Below are 15,967 nucleotides of genomic sequence, written 5' to 3' on the forward strand. Positions count from 1 at the left end.
GGTGGGCCTGATGAACAAGTGGGGAGCCGGGGAGCAAATACATAGTAACTTGAGTCTCCTCATGTTGGTGGCACTGTTACAGGTCCATCTGTGAGGAAGACCTAATATTTAAAAGCAGAATATGAAGTCGCACTTTATGCAAAGTCCACTGAGTACTCTTTTTGTAAAGCACTGTAGAAGCGAATTGTGGGGACTTGTTTAAAATATAAATCAGCACATATAAACAGGGTACAACTTGCTAAATCAAGTCCCCTGCAGGGCTCATCTTCTGAGACTTTCGTAGTGAAGCTCAACTGGAGGCGAGTTCCAGGGGTAACAGGTGGGACAGGAGGAAGGCAGAGGCAGCCCCTGCCGACCCTCAGGCCACGTCCTTGATGGATCATGGATTTCAACTGATGAACAGCAGACGGTCCCATTATTATTTTGGGAAAGAGCAAAGCTTTCCCAAAGGAACGTTTTTAACAACTACAGGACAGCAAGGGTATCCATGCCCTGTGATGAGAGAGAAACTTCTCTCCAGGAGGAAAAGCAGCTTTGGAGACTCTGGGATCTTAACATCCTCCTGGGAGAGCCAGCCTCAGGAACAGTCAGTCGGTAAAACCAGCATGGCTGGCCGCTGCCTGATTTCCTGCAGCTCACTTGGCCCATTCAGGAACAAACAATCATCCTTATCTTCTCTCTAGTTCAGTATAGGGCTTTAGGACTGGTGGTGGGAGAAACAGAGCCAGTGATGGGGGACAACCTCTGCTCCGGGACCAGGCACCCTCAGTGCCGAGGCCCAATGGGATCTGGATTCTGTAGATCAGCCCTTGGAATGTGAACCATGAGCTTGCCTGGCCAGTGGGCCTCATCAGTGAGAAATCGGGAAGGATGGGTTGTCCAAATAGAGGAACCAACCACCAGAGAAGGGAAAAACGAACTCTATTAGAAGTCTTCTGGAAGAGGGGAGTGCACAGGGCCACGCGGGCACCTCAGTGGGGCAGCTAGAGGGAGAAGCACTGAGGTTTGCCCTTCCTCATGTTCCAGCTGAGATACCTATGATGTTCCTTTTTTAAAAAGCTATGTTTTTCTAGGTCTGTTTTCATCTCCAGTGGGATTTCAACAGAACGGCAAACTAATCCTGGAATCAGAGATGATTTGGAGGATGGTCTTAGACCACCTGGACCCCAAGGCACACCCGAGAGAAGAGGGGGGCATGGAGCACTTGCTAGTTCACACACACACCCTAACTCGCCCAAGGCTGAGGGTGGCTTTCACAAAAGAAAATGTAAAAAATGAACCGTGACCCTGCCATATGGAATATAGTATCTAAATAAAAGCAACTCCCAAAGGCTCCATTTCCTTGCTCATTTTGGGTGAATTTTTAATCATTTAAGGTCAACTTTAACCAAATCACAGATGCCTATATAAGCCTATCATTCTCTGGCCCAAGCACTAGTGAAGACATTTCCTCCCACACAAATAAAAATTTAAAAAAAATTCAAAGTAAAAAAAACAAAACAAAACAATGAAAATAAAAGAATGTGAAAACAAATACAAAGAAATTTATTGGTGCTGACAAAAATACATAATACAAAAAACAAAACAAAACAACAGAAACAAAACCAGAAACCCCACCCCAGAGGGCTCATGTGCCCGAGATACTGACAGCGTGCAGTCCCAGAAGCCCCTCAAAGCATTGCACTTAATTCATGAGGACCTCCATCTGCACCAGCCTTGCATTGGTGTCCCCAGACGTCCGGTAGGGTATCATCCCCGCAAAGGTGATCAGGGCTCGGGCTTGGCTTCGGAGTTGCTGAGAGAAAGGAAAGAAGAGAAGAAAACTGATGAACTTCCAAGTCAGGGCACTACCCGGGGAGCAATCACCATGGTCTTCCACTTTCTACCCCTTGGTGTCAGGGCCAGATATCTGATGGGTGGATGACAGTCTGACCCTCAACTGTCATGCCACCCGCATGGTGCAGAGTTAGCAAAGCTCGTCCACTGGGGCCCCAGTTCCAAAGCAATGTTCCTTCTACTAAGCAAAAGACAGACGGGGTTTGCCAGGCAAGCTGCCTCGCCTGCCACATGCGACCAGCTTCAGACGCAGCCCCATGCTTCAGACGCCCTGCTCTACTTCTCCCCGTCTCTCGCTCTCTCGTGGCTGGTTTCTGCCAACCTGCCTGTGTGGGGATCGGAGGTTTTCAGGCCCCCACAAAAGCGTCCAGTCCCATTCCAGCTCTCTTCCTCTCCTGCTTCTTCCCTTTTCCTTCCTTTCACTTCTCCCATCTCTTCCCTCCTAAGTGCTGGGCCCTCTTTCCTAGGCAATAATATCGTTCCAGGAGGGAACAAGATTTTAATTCAGGCGATTCCAGTAACAGGAAAAAAAAAAAGGAACAACTTTCACTCTGATTTCCAGGTGATAAATTACTAAATCTGGAATAAAGAAACTCAGAATAGCTTCAGGTTGCCTTGTGTTGAAACATGTTGGGTGCTTATAGCAGCAAGAAAGGAAACTGTATCTAGAATAGAAAGGGAAAGTCTACAAACATCTTTTAGACCAGTAACCAGACTTTTAAGGAAAACCCAAGGGTCACTTACTAGGCTTCCTAAGGACCATTCAAGAAGAAAACAAAGCCAAAGGATTTTTACCTGATATGTGAAATAAACTGGCAAGTATATGTCCTAATTAATGTCCAAACCAAAAGAAATGTTTACTTTATGATGAGAGTATCCATTAGACTTTCTTTAAAAGTATATAAAAGTGGGTGCCTGGGTGGCTCAGTCGGTTGAGCGACTGCCTTCGGCTCAGGTCATGATCCTGGAGTCCCGGGATCGAGTCCCGCATCGGGCTCCCTGCTCAGCAGGGAGTCTGCCTCTCCCTCTGACCTTCTTCCCTCTCATGCTCTCTCTCTACCATTCTCTCTCTCAATAAATAAATAAAAATCTTTAAAAATAAATAAATACTTAAAAAAAAGTATATAAAAGTACATGGGCTTTCATGCCTGATTTGAAGCTATTTACATACACTTTAGGGGTGTTCAGGCAAAGGGGCTCATCCCCTTACTGGGCAGCACTGCACTTTAAACCACGAAGCCACTCCTTGGGCAGGCAGCTTTTACACTGAAGTCTCTCCTTGACCCTACCCATCCCTGTTTTTCATAAAAAAGGAGTAGTGGGTGAGAGGAAGACAGAATGGCTTTATACGTGATATTTAAAAAACTAAGTGCCTAGGGGCGCCTGGGTGGCTCAGTTGGTTAAGCGACTGCCTTCGGCTCAGGTCATGATCCTGGAGTCCCGGGATCAAGTCCCACATCGGGCTCCCTGCTCAGCAGGGAGTCTGCTTCTCCCTCTGACCCTCTCCCCTCTCATGCTCTCTCTCTGTCTCATTCTCTCTCTCAAATAAATAAATAAATAATCTTTAAAAAAAAAAAAAAAAAAAAAAAACTAAGTGCCTAAAAAAGAGAGCTTAAGACACAGAATGTGAGTTCAGCTGGTCTTGCAACAGTTCCCTTCAAATGTGGGACAAGGGCCTGCCAGGCCACGGCTCTACTCTGTGGGCAAGCCCTCCTCTGGCCTGTGAGCGGCACACAGAGCACCAGAAACATCTACCACTTCACCACTCCCCTGCCAAGGCCCAGACATGGTGAGCCCACCGCTGGCACAGGTCCTGACATTTACTTTTTACGTGCTTCAGGCTCTTGCCTGTCCAAGGGCGGACGGGAGACCATCACACGGATGGACCTACCACCAGCGGCCATTCCAAGCACGGCTCTCTACACTGCTGCAGGTGGAAAGTTCCACCACCACTCACTAGACAGCAGTTCTGTCATGAAGTGCCTGTCGGGTCACAGCTGAGAGCCCAGACACCCTTGGAGGCAGAAGACTACATGGGGAAGTCAAGGGGAAGGTACTCTAAATTGGGTCAAACACATTTGCCCTTTTGTCAAATCAACTGGACAACATATGCCCTGTGAGTCCCAGGCCTCTACCCAGACTTGGCTTGACCCACACAATGTTGGAGGGAGGCCCCACAAGCAGCGGAAAAGGGACACTTGCAGACACGGCTCCTTCACCTCCCCGAGGGGCCCAGAAAAGCACACTGCTTCCTGACTCTGGGCCTCAGTTCCCTCAGCTGTAAAATGGGGATTAACAATGACTGCCATAGGGACCTCTCTGGGGTCACTGTGAGGCTCAGATGAGAAAAGAAACAAGGGTTTGCATCGAATTCATGTGTTGACCAAAAATACTTATGTTCTGCTGAAAGTGCTGAGACTCATAAATGACCTTTTCATTTTAAAATGCGTAGGACAGGGGCGCCTGGGTGGCTCAGTCGTTGGGCGTACCGCATCAGGCTCCCTGCTTGGTGGGAAGCCTGCTTCTCCCTCTCCCACTCTCTCTGCTTGTGTTCCCTCTCTAGCTGTGTCAAATAAATAAAATCTTTAAAAAATAAATAAATAAATAAAATGCATAGGACATTCCTATGGAATCACTATAAATTGGTATTCTGTTTGGTTCTTTTAAAAGGTGGTATTTGCATGGGGCGCTTGGGTGGCTCAGTTGGTTGATTTAGGCTCAGGTCATGATCTCAGGATCGTGAGCTTGAGCCCTGAGTCGGGCTCCACGCTGAGCGTTTAGCCTGTTTAAGATTCTCTCTCTCCCTCTGCCCCCTTCTCCCCTCCCCCAAGCCATGGCTTGAGTATGCTCTCTTAAAAAAAAAAAAAAAATTATATTGGCAGACTTCACTTTTTTTTTAAGCTTGAGAAGAGCGGCAATCCCATTAATGTTCAATTTCTTCTGAGAGACTCCTGACACAAGGTTTACCCAGCTGCTAAGCATAAGGAAAAAGAGCATTTGGGGTCAGGAGCAGGGGTCTCATGAGATGTCACAGACGGCAGACCAGAAGGGTGGTTCTCAGCGATGGTTCTGGCCAATGCTGGGATCTTACAGAGTCTCGGTCCTCGATGACTCGCTGGGGCCTGGATGCTGAGGATGGACTTGTCCCCTTAAGCCTCTTAAATTGTGTGAATAAGATGTTCATGGTGGCGAGAAGCACTTCTGAGAGGTTGTGCCTGATCTGTGCAGAGAAAAACACATGAAGTAAGGAAAAAGAACAAAGTCCTGGGGTTGACAAGTGAGTGAGTGAGTGAGTGAGTGAGTGAGTGAGTGAGTGTGAGTGTGTGTGTGTGTGTGTGCTGGGGGTGGGGCATGTGAGCACGCCACTTCCCACAGCTGCCAGGTAGAGAACTGTGTGTGTGTGTGTGTGTGTGTGTGTGTGTGTGTGCTGGGGGTGGGGCATGTGAGCACGCCACTTCCCACAGCTGCCAGGTAGAGAACTGTGTGTGTGTGTGTGTGTGTGTGTGTGTGTTGGGCATGTGAGCACGCCACTTCCCACAGCTGCCAGGTAGAGAGCTATTGGGTCACCAAAAAGTAGCCAATGGCACCAAAATGTCAAGTGTGAGAGCAAAACCCAGGCAATGCTGCTCCTGTGAGGTGGGTCACTCTTCTGTTCCTTTCTTTATGCCACCCCTCCTAAGTGGGGGCAGTGAGCCAAACTCACGTTGACCATATCTGGTCACTATGTACGCTTGGACTGGCCAGCAGAGTGATTAGCAAAAGCAGTGTGGATTTCAATGTCAGTAGGTAGGGAGGCACACATTAGTTCTCCAGTCCCCACCACTGCCTGCTTAGACCTGCCCGACTGTCTCCATCGTACATGCATGGCCCTGGCAGAGTCCTCGGGAGCGCCTACAAGGGCAGGCCTGGCGCACCACTTCAGTCCCTAACGCGGTGAACAATCCATCCCGGAGAAGGCAAGAAACAACAAAAGGGCAAGGGGCTGGGATGGAACTGATAGCAGGTGTGAAGGGCAGGTGAGCAAGGGGTAAGACCTTCTAAACTGGGAGTACCACAGCAGGCAACACGTACAGAAGCTGGCCTCCCTTCTTCCTCGATAACAGAAACATGTTTGCATAAAAGGTATTTGCTTAAGGAGTAACAGCTTTAAATGGAAACACTGTTCGTGACATCCTAGAGCCAGGCAGCTGGCCCTGGGGTGGCCGTGGTTCTAGAGAAAAGTTTTACCTGAACTGCATGTAGAGGCCAGTCTAGATCAGAGAAACCACAATTTCTGGGGTTAGGGCCTGGGTATGAAGATTTTTTAAAGCTCTCCTGGTAATCCAGTGTACAGCCCAACTGAGTACCCTTGGGCTAGATGGTGGCAACATGCTGGAAACCCTTCAGAGAGACAGTGGCTCGGAGGGTCATGGGCTCATGATAACTGAGTCCATGGTCACTGCTCTCCTCAAGACAAACAGTTCAGAGAAGGGAAGGAAGGAAGTACATCATGGTACATGTTTCAGACACTCAAGGGAACTACTTAAAGACGATCAGAGCTGAGCAGTAAGACACTCTCTAGAACAAGTAGATAATACAGAATTAAACCAGACCTCACAGGATCAACCAGAAATCTGTTCCCCCAAGAGAATGTCTAATCACTACTAAAGTGACTGTTTTCTGAGTCAAGAATTTGGACAATAATCTGATGGGGATAGGTGTACTCACAGAAAAACCAACCCAGATATCTGAAATTGGACTTGCCTTAGAAAACTCAGTCTGGGTGGTTACTGTACAAGGGCTCTTACTGTTACCAGCTACATTAAAACAAAAGCTTTCAGCAGAAGTGGGGGGGGAAAATTTCATAACGCAGGAAGAAAAGGACTCACTTCATCACTGAAATTTCTGAAGGCAGCCACTCTCTCTTCCACACTTTCCTGATTCAGGGGCACCAGCTTCAAACGATCAATTATCTGTTTAAAACAAAACCCCAACAGCCCCATATGATACAACCATCATAGTCATTTCATCTCCTTAAACAGACAGACAGCATCTAACATGTTATAAAGGGCTTCTTAATAGAAAATGCTGCTCCCTCATATACACAGAGGCTTTGATTCTAATTTGCTAACTTAATTCCTAACCTCATTTTCTGAGGCAATTATAAAATTCCGAGATTTCAAGTTACTTTGAACAACCTCCGGTTTTCAGACTAATGGGGAAAGGAATAGGGGAGAAAAAGAAGAAAAAAGAGCAACACAGAAATCCCCTTTCAACTCCTAGGATCATGCTTGTTTTCTTTGTTTAATAGGCAAAGAATGTGGTAACATCTCCTTTGTTTTTTTTTTTCCATCTCCTTTAAGTGTTTTGAATTTCCAAGGGCATACATTAGCCCGTACTTCAAACACCCCTCTTGAAACTTACATCAAAGGCTCTGTCGATATGACCACTGTGATACTCATCAAAAAAGGTGATCAAGTCCAACAGAAGATAGAATGTGGAGTCCACAAATTTATTTGCACTGATTCCCTGAGCCCTGTACCTGAAAGACAAAAAAGAGGGAAGGGGGGATGGGGTAATTATGGAATTTCTGTGCAACCTGTAACTGTAGAACAGCATTTGAAAAATGTCAAAATCTCTTGAAATCTCCAGAGGAGGTAAATTAAGGAGTAAAAAGTAGTGTTTCTTTTCAAATGGCCAAGAAGTTGATGGTGGATTTGCTATGAATCCACCTGTAAACATTTTGCATGAAGCAATGCTTCTCTAGCCTCAGCCACCATCTCAAGCATCCAAATCTCCAGGAAGGGTGAAAGGTTCTGATGGACCAAAAGCCTGGCAGCCACCACTGGGGAATGTCTGCTAAATGGAGTGTCTGATAAGGAGTGTTCTTCTGTGCTACCCCAGGAAAGCATCTCCAACCCAGTTTTCTCTGGGTCACTTTACTAGGAGTATCTGTAGAGGGCACAAAAAGTAACGACTGTTGCCTCAGCCTGGGAGTTCCATCAGTTAAAGTCTGATAACTCAGGTATCTCACCGAGGAAGGAAGGTAGATTCTTAAACACTGGCCACTACCACCTCTAAGAATTCCCCCCTCTAGCCATCACTAGCTTTGTTCCAAAATGTCTTGGGAGACGGCTGCTAACAGTATATAGAGGAATACAGTGCCTAGAATTAAAGCCAACACGCAGGATTAGAATGTTGAGATATGTTTTCATACCCTGCTTTCTAGCAAAACTCTGAAAGTCTGATAGTACCAAGTATTGGTGGTTATGACGTGGGGAAACAGGAACTCTCAACAGTGCTGGAGGGATGTGGAGTCTCTGGGAGACTACTTGACGTGACTAGTAAAGCGGAAGGTGCATTTGGTGGGCACTGACGGCCTGGTGCTGGTGCTGGGCCCCCACAGAGCCTCGGAGCCAGCTCTCAGCCTTACCGTTCCGCGATGGAGAGCGCCATGTTCTTCAGCCTCTCCTTGTTGGACTGTGGTGCGCTGATCTGGGGGACGACAGGGCTGAGTAGCTTGTTCATTAGCTCCAGCACCTTGTCAGCATTCTGTTCAATTGTTTTTAAAATTAAGGAAGGAATGGATTAAATAATCAGTAAAAGAGAAAAGGAAAAACAAAATAACCCAAAGAGGGAATTTTCTGAGACAATGGATAAAAATGGTTCTGCGTCTTGATCTGGATGATGGTTACAGATATATACCTATGGAAAATTCGCCAAGCTGTACACTTCATGTTTGTACATTTTTCTACATCTTAATTAGAAATTAGAACCCAATCAAAACATCTTTAAATTTAAGAAAATGAATTATAAACCTCCTTTTGGCCTACTTTTCTCAGTTTATAAAAAAAAAGAACATATTCTTTTTTAGGCCACACAATGATCAGCAGTCACCATATGTTCTTATGTGGAAATACTTATTCTAGTTCTCTCAAAATGCCTCAGCTGTCATTCCCTTCCCTAACATAACAGTGCTCACCAGCATGTCTGTGGCTACCAGAAGGGTAAGCAGGAAGGCATTTTCACCCAAAGTTTCACCATCGAAACGTGATGGACGTTTATTCTGCTGCCAAGTGAGACTAGAGCTCAATGCCTGCAGGATATCCTTGCAATATGTTACTCTTGTTTGGCCAGAAATACCTTATGGGCAGAAATAATTCTGTAAAATGGGAATTTCACCCTGACCGGACCATTAGCTGCCTAAGCACTAGGAGACAATGCCTTAGTAGGAGAGTGGTACAGCAGTGGTGTCATCAAAACGTTTGTGCATTTAATGCCAAAAGGCTGGCCGATCTATTAATAAGTAAGGAGAAGGAAAAGGGCACATTTTACCTTGGCAAGGTCATAGAGCTTTGCTGCTTCTTCAAACAGTCCTTTATTTTCTGCCACGGAAGCAACTTTGTTGATAATAGGCTTTGTGTCACTAGTAAACTTATCTATGACTCCAGGCTGACAAGACAAATTATGGAGGGGGAGGAGGAAAGAGACGGTGCACAGAGCTGTTATTTTAACCACAGAGAAGCAGTTGGAATCTGAAAACTACTTTCACTGAAAATGCTCGCCCTGGGCAATGCATATATGTCATCAGCCATACTCTGGCTTTCTTGAAGATGTAAGGTCCTATTAAACATATGAAAGGGGCCAAGGAAACGACACATGAGGAAGGAGACTCACGGGCACCACAGAGGAGCCAGCAATAAGACATCTGTGCTTGCTAATTGTCCAAAATGATCCAGAGGGCAGGTGAAATAGCCAATGATCTTACATTTGCTGATGAGTAGGCACTAGGTGGAAAACTCAGGAGGCTCAGAGAAAATATCGGAAAGATTTTGGATTTGCTTTCTAAGACAGATGGCAAAAGAAACTCAGTGCTGAAAAAATATATGGCAAGGGGTGTACGATAAATTTTTTTTTTAAATCACCATCCACAATCACCAGCAACCAATGGTCAGGAGCGTGTAAGAGGCCTTAGGAAGCACAGAAGAGCTAGGGCAGCCTGCTCCTGCCACCCCGGAGGCAGCAAAGGAGAAGAGCGAAGACCATGGGCTCCGGGGTCAAATTCCAGTTCCCCCTCTTACCAGCTGTGTGATCCTAAGGAAAAGAACCTCTCTTGCCTCCATTTCCTCACTTGAAAAGCACCTTGTTGGATTATTATTGTGGTGGTTAAATTAGAAAACACCTGTACAGCGGGTCAGGACTGGTTTCAGACACCCAGGCCTCCGCCCCTCTGGTAGGCCTCCCCATGCGCGTGACGGGGCTCGGGGAATCACTAAGGCTCACAGGCCCAGCTGCATCTCTGGGGGCAGTGCAAAGTTCTGAGTCCTCACAAACTACCTTCTGAGAGAGGTCAAGCATATTGCTAACTTTTCTATCTGGGGAGAGTACATGGACTAAACAGTTTCCTTCCTTGCATGTTTTCTGAGCCAAGAATAGCAGAAATGTGGCCTTCTCGGCTCAAAAAATGGCAGGCATGAAGAGTCCTCTGGACATAATAAAAAAAGCTATCTAATCGGGGCACCTGGATGGCTCAGTCAGAAGAGTGTGTGATTCTTGATCTCGAGGTCATGAGTTCAAGCCCTACACTGGGTGTAGAGATTACTAAAGATAAAAAAGCTATCTCATCATAAATTGACATATTTTAAAGAGAAATATAAATGTGTGTTAAAATCAAGGGCATTATTTGTGGCCTGTGATTTTCATTCTTTGTTTTTTAAACTATGTAATTTCATTCAGATCTGATTCTTTGTCACCTTGAATCCTGAATTCTAACTACATTCTTTTAACAATTGTACAACCCCAACTGCAAACTAACACATCACGAGAGGTGCATTTAACCCACCTTTCTACTTCCATCATTCTCTAGTTTCCCAAGAATCATATCAAACTGTGGAGACAAAAAAAGTTTACTCAATTTACTGGACAAGGACATACACATAAGCCACAATTCTGTGGAGATGAGAGAGGGGAAGAAAATAGGGGAGGCAGGAAGAGTTTCACATAAACCAGGACACAGTGAGACTGAATCAGTATTTTCACTCTCAGAAACAAAAAAACTCAAGAGAACGGAAACCCCCTGGGGCCATATCCACCACAGCCATGTTGGGGTACCATGCAGTATCACGTTAGCACGGGTGTGCGCACTGCAAATCATGGGTGGGAGAGGAGAGCAGAGGGCCTGACTTACCTCTCGACTTTCTATCACAAGCTCACTCACGCAGCGCAAAAACATGTTTTCTCCTTGACTATCTTTCTCGTCCCTGGAAGGGGACAAGAGCAACATGACTTCTGGCATGGCCTTGAGGCCCCTAATAGTCCTCAGGATGGCAGAAATCAAAACCAGCTCAAGTAAATGGTCAAGAGAGTTTTACCTGAGGAAGTAAAAGTACTGGAGCGCCTCCCTCGGATCTGTAGACTCAAACTTGCGGGTGTAGAGCATGAGTAGCCGCACAAAGTTCAGCCGCCGTATGCAGGGAGGGTCGCCGGGCTCGTGGCTGACTGCACCGTGGGGGAAAGAAATGGTCACGCTCACGCTGCCCCTCTGACCCAGGCAACCAGAGACTACAGGAGCTGAATCCAAAGACTCAGCAGCATCTACTCCTGCGGCCTGGCCAACATTTGCCAATCAGCTTCAGTACCCTGTCCTCCATTTCCTTCCACGTAGAGTGGAGGAAACGGCATTTTGTAGTAAATTACTAGGACGCCGGTCTCTGGTTATGGCACGTGCACTGCGTGATTCTGCTGCACTGCTAAGGAATCTGCAGACATTCGTCCACATTTACCTCCTGCCTCTCTTCTGACTCTCCCACCTCAGGTGGGCATGCACAGAAAGGGGCTGCTGGGGTTTCCAGTTAGGGCGGTAATGGGAACATTACTAGGGACTGCATCTTCCGCTCCGTTCTCCAGGCAGTCTGGCCGACTGGCCACAGCGCCGGCCCTCTGTACAGTGCTGTCTACACGGCTCTAGAAGGACTCAGACCGTTGGCTCAAATCCCTGCCGGCTGCAGTCATGTGTCCGCTGCCGCCCGCCGGGGGTGACACCAGTGTTATGGTGACACCACTGCCGACAAATACTCACGGAGCTGAGCACTCTGTCCTGAGGATTTTAAAAGCAGCTTCAGCTCAAAGAGGACCAGCGCCACGTGGACAGCGTGGCAGCGCAGCCGCTCCATGCGGAAGAGGAAAGCAATGGCGGCTTCGAACTGCGCCGTCAGGAAGAGGACTTGGAAGTAGAGGAAGGGCTGCTGGTTCACCGTGAAGTGGGACTCGCCTGGGGGACAGGAGACAGAGCTGACTCAGGAGCCGAAGCCCATGCTGACGGGATGAAGGGGCCCTGGCAGACACAGTGGACGGCTGTGGGAACCACGACCTGGCTCCACAACCTTCTCCAGCCCTCACAACACAACTGGCAAGTAGGGTCGTGCTGTAAACCCAGACCGCCTGCACTAGGGGGGAGAGGAGGAGAGTTCAGGACCTTAAAATGCTACATAAAAGAGGCTGTTTATCTCCTTCACCCTGGGAACAGTCCCTCAACACGGAGAGGAAGGAAGATTTCAAAGAGGCTTCAGTTCACTCAGATTCACAGGTGTGTGAATTCAACAAATGCTGACCACTCGGGATCTTTTCTTCCCAGAATTCTTACACACCCCTCATCTGTGCTCAGATACGGTCCTTAAGAGACCCACAAGGAGGTAATAGCCAAGTCCTCGCTGTGTCTCTCCCTGAACCAGAGCAGTTCAAAGAACTAGGGAGAAGAGCTTACTGTATAGGACCACATTAATCACGTACACTGCTGAAGCTCACATGGCCTCTACTTGAATTTAAAATCACTAGTTCGTTGTGTTAGGCTTCGAAGATCCAGAGTTCAGAGATGAAGGATTTTCCCAGAGGAAAGCTAAGCTGTGACCTTCGGGGACAAGACAGAGAAGCTGGCTCTGTTTAGGATATCTTACCATAGTCTTCCAACAACTGTTTCTGGAACTGTGAAAGAGTGAGCCTGTCTTGTGGCGAGCTGGTGCCGTCGTCATCGAAACACACTTGGTTCAACTAAACCCCAAAGAGAAACACACGCATTGGTACGACCTACTTCATGAGCCAGGCATGCAGAGCCGTGGGGGCTCAGGAGACACGAAATTACCAGTCCTAGCCACCTACTGGCATCACACATTAAGCAGGTACAAGCTGCATGCAGAACACGAGCAGAGGGAAGAGGCGAATGCCCTGCTCGGGCAAAGGAAGCAACGCCTGCCTTAAGCCACAGGTAGTCCTCGGTCTTGTCAGCTACTTCGCTCTGGTTGTCGGTGATGTCACATCTGCCAATGATGCAGTACACGGCCCGCTTGTAGGGGTCCGTGTTGTTCCTGAGGGCCCTGCGGTAATGCAGTCGGAGCTTGTTTTCTGTGGCTGGAGACAACCTAAAGACACAAGGAACACACAGATACACACACACACACACTGAAGACCCTCAAGGGCATTTGAAAGCACCCCAGGTCCCAACTACATAACAGAGTTATGAAGGCTTCCTTCACAGACACTGTCCCCAACCATATCCCCTGGGTACCACCATTTTAACCTGACGTGCAGCTACCAGCCACCTGTGTCTCTCTGCCTGTGGCTTCCTCCAGTCAAGACCTTCAGGAGCAGGTCAGAAATGCTAGGGAATTAACACTCCTGCCCACTCCCCAGCAGCCCTCAAGCCGTGGTGGGCAAGAGTGAGCCTTCCCTTAGCTGTCTTAGCCCCCCTGTGGCCTCCTCACCGCCTTGTACATGTAAGGTCACCTCCCAAATAAGCTACTTGCACTCAAATCCTTGCCTCGGGGTCTCCTTCGAGGGGAACCCTAAGCCATGAACCCTACTCTAAACTCTCTACTATGAGCAAGACAGGGGCTTATGGTTTAAGATGATCTCTGGACATGGCATTATTCACACTACCTAAAAAACTGCCTTGAAAAGTATCTCTAGTACTCCACAGGAGAAAATGGAGTGACCACCATTTTTTCTTTCAGATACAGTACATATATTTAAACTGGATTTGAGTGAATAAGAACTTAAGTCCAACTGCATTAACAAAATCCAGAGAAAAATTAATCCAAGCAGTTCCTTAATGGAAGAGAACTAAAAACAAACAAAAAAAAATCCCTCACTTAGTTTCAATGATTACATTTCAAAATTACTAACTTTTCATTCTAGCCTTTGAGCTAAAAAGTGTGTGACCACATTTTCATTGTGGGCCAAATGGAAAAGCACCAAATGTTAAATGAAGTGGAATACAAAAGAGTTCATTTTATAAAGCATCCTTGATATGCCTGGGATTTACAGAACAAGTCAAAACATGCTCCCAACCACAGTCCCTCCCACTGGTACAGAAAAATGCCCAAACACAAACACATGTAAGTCTAGACATCAGTATCAGAGCAGGGCTCTTTTGATGTTCTCAACTGCTCTTCCCAAGACAGTTCTACTTGCTTTCTAAACTTCATTTTTTTTCCCCCAAGCAGGGACTTATTTTGAGCCATGCACAGGGTAAAAGGGCAATGCCAGTGGAGGCCACCCTGCTGATTCCAACTGGCTTCTTCTGGATGTACCATCTAATTCACCATACCTTCTGTCCTTGCTGTTCATGTACTCCTGGAACCAGGTTTTAAACTCTCCCAGCTGGTGCTGGGCTCGGTTAACCACCTGTGAAGCGGCAAACAGGTCCCCACAGCGCATGCAGTAATAAATTAATGCCCACACAGGATGGCCTTCCACCTCTCCATCCTAGAAGAGGAAAGATGCTCAAATAAACAGGCAAACAAAGCTAACTGGTGGCTTTCTGATGCACTCACCTCTCCTCACATTAAAGTCACTTCAGTTTCACAACAACCCTGTTAGGTGGGGACCATCAATAGCCTCCTCCTCCCTGTTTTACAAACAAGGAAACTGAGGGAAAGGGATGTGAAGTAACTTGTCCAAAAGCTGGTAAATGCAGTCTGGCTCTAGAGCTTTTCCTCAAGAGCACTACGTGCCCCAGGTGACTGATGGCCAGCCTGCGGGTTCACTGTAGAATCCCAGTAGCCAGGATCTGGGTGACATGTTCTGGGACAATTCACAGACACTCATTCTTGCAACCCTCGCAAAGCAAGGGCTAAAGACGTTTACTGAGCAATAAGAGACCATCATTACTGCACTTGAGTTTATGAAATGTTAACTACTAATGACCAGTCAAATGGATACTGGCACTCTCATTCATTCGTCAGTTGTCCATCCACTGATTGAGTATCTTGGTTTTGGACATAGTGCTAGGCACCGGGGAACTGAGAAGGCAGCCCCATTCCCAGTCTCCCTGTACTCGAGCTTATCTATCCTCAAAACGGTTTTGTCATCGGCTGCACGGCGGCCTGTGATTACTTTTCTCTCCACTTCTCCCCAACTCCTCCAAGGAGGTGGGTCTCAGACTTCCTTTCTTGGTCCCTCAACCCTTCCCCCCACAGGACTTTTTCTAAAACCAGATCCGATTGTGTCAATTCTCCACTTAAACCCCTTTGAGCTCTTTACATCCACAGTGCCTAGCCTGGTACTCCAGAACTTCACCTGCTGGCCCTATGTTTGCCAAGCCCTGCCACATGCCCGATATGCTAGATACTCTTTCCAGCCTCCATGTATGTGTTCATGCTGTTCCCTCCACCTGAAATATCCTTTTCCAAGACCTCTAGCAGATGAGCCCCTATTCTCTGAGGGCAGTGCAAACCTCACCTCCTTTATGAAGACAGCCTCCTCTGTATCCCACCACCCTTGGCGTAAAGCTCCAGGTTAGTGCTGTGCACACGGTATAAAAAACTGTAAGATAATTCCCCCAACTGGACTATGAGCTGAAAACAGTCACATTCTAGGAACTATACTGAACTCCAATCTTTCAGATGTTTGAGCCAACAATCTCAAGAGTCATCCCTGACTCTGCCTGTCACACCCACATCCAAGTCTTCAACAAGTCCTATGGGGCCTACTTTCAAAATACGTCAAGAATCCAATGGCATCCTCCCCCTGTGTCTTCCCCCACTCAGCTGAGCAGCCACCACCAGCTCAATACTAGCCTCCCAAGGTCCCCCAGCCTCCCTCCTAGCCCCACGCTCTGGTCTCTTTTCCATACAGCAGTTTGCAGACATAACCTAAT

The 15,967-nt window shown here is 47.2% G+C and overlaps 1 protein-coding gene across 3 annotated transcripts in view; it reads right to left on the minus strand.

Annotated features, from left to right (window-relative positions):
- Positions 1–1,529: 1,529 nt before the first annotated feature.
- The window catches only part of NUP93 (nucleoporin 93), a 111,049-nt gene continuing 96,611 nt past the window's right edge, over positions 1,530–15,967 (minus strand). For all 3 annotated transcript variants that reach the window (XM_027617462.2, XM_027617463.2, XM_027617464.2), the window contains 13 exons: positions 14,417–14,574; positions 13,064–13,229; positions 12,768–12,861; positions 11,894–12,085; positions 11,187–11,313; positions 11,003–11,075; positions 10,658–10,702; positions 9,151–9,267; positions 8,249–8,367; positions 7,240–7,357; positions 6,705–6,788; positions 4,928–5,056; positions 1,530–1,795 (listed from right to left, as the gene is read on the minus strand). In XM_027617462.2, coding sequence (XP_027473263.1) covers positions 1,685–1,795; positions 4,928–5,056; positions 6,705–6,788; positions 7,240–7,357; positions 8,249–8,367; positions 9,151–9,267; positions 10,658–10,702; positions 11,003–11,075; positions 11,187–11,313; positions 11,894–12,085; positions 12,768–12,861; positions 13,064–13,229; positions 14,417–14,574 — 1,533 coding nt within the window. In that variant the 3' untranslated portion in view covers positions 1,530–1,684. The remainder of the gene's footprint in view (positions 1,796–4,927; positions 5,057–6,704; positions 6,789–7,239; positions 7,358–8,248; positions 8,368–9,150; positions 9,268–10,657; positions 10,703–11,002; positions 11,076–11,186; positions 11,314–11,893; positions 12,086–12,767; positions 12,862–13,063; positions 13,230–14,416; positions 14,575–15,967) is intronic.

This window comes from Zalophus californianus, chromosome 17 (assembly GCF_009762305.2).
Source record: "Zalophus californianus isolate mZalCal1 chromosome 17, mZalCal1.pri.v2, whole genome shotgun sequence".
Taxonomy (NCBI): Eukaryota; Metazoa; Chordata; class Mammalia; order Carnivora; family Otariidae; genus Zalophus; species Zalophus californianus.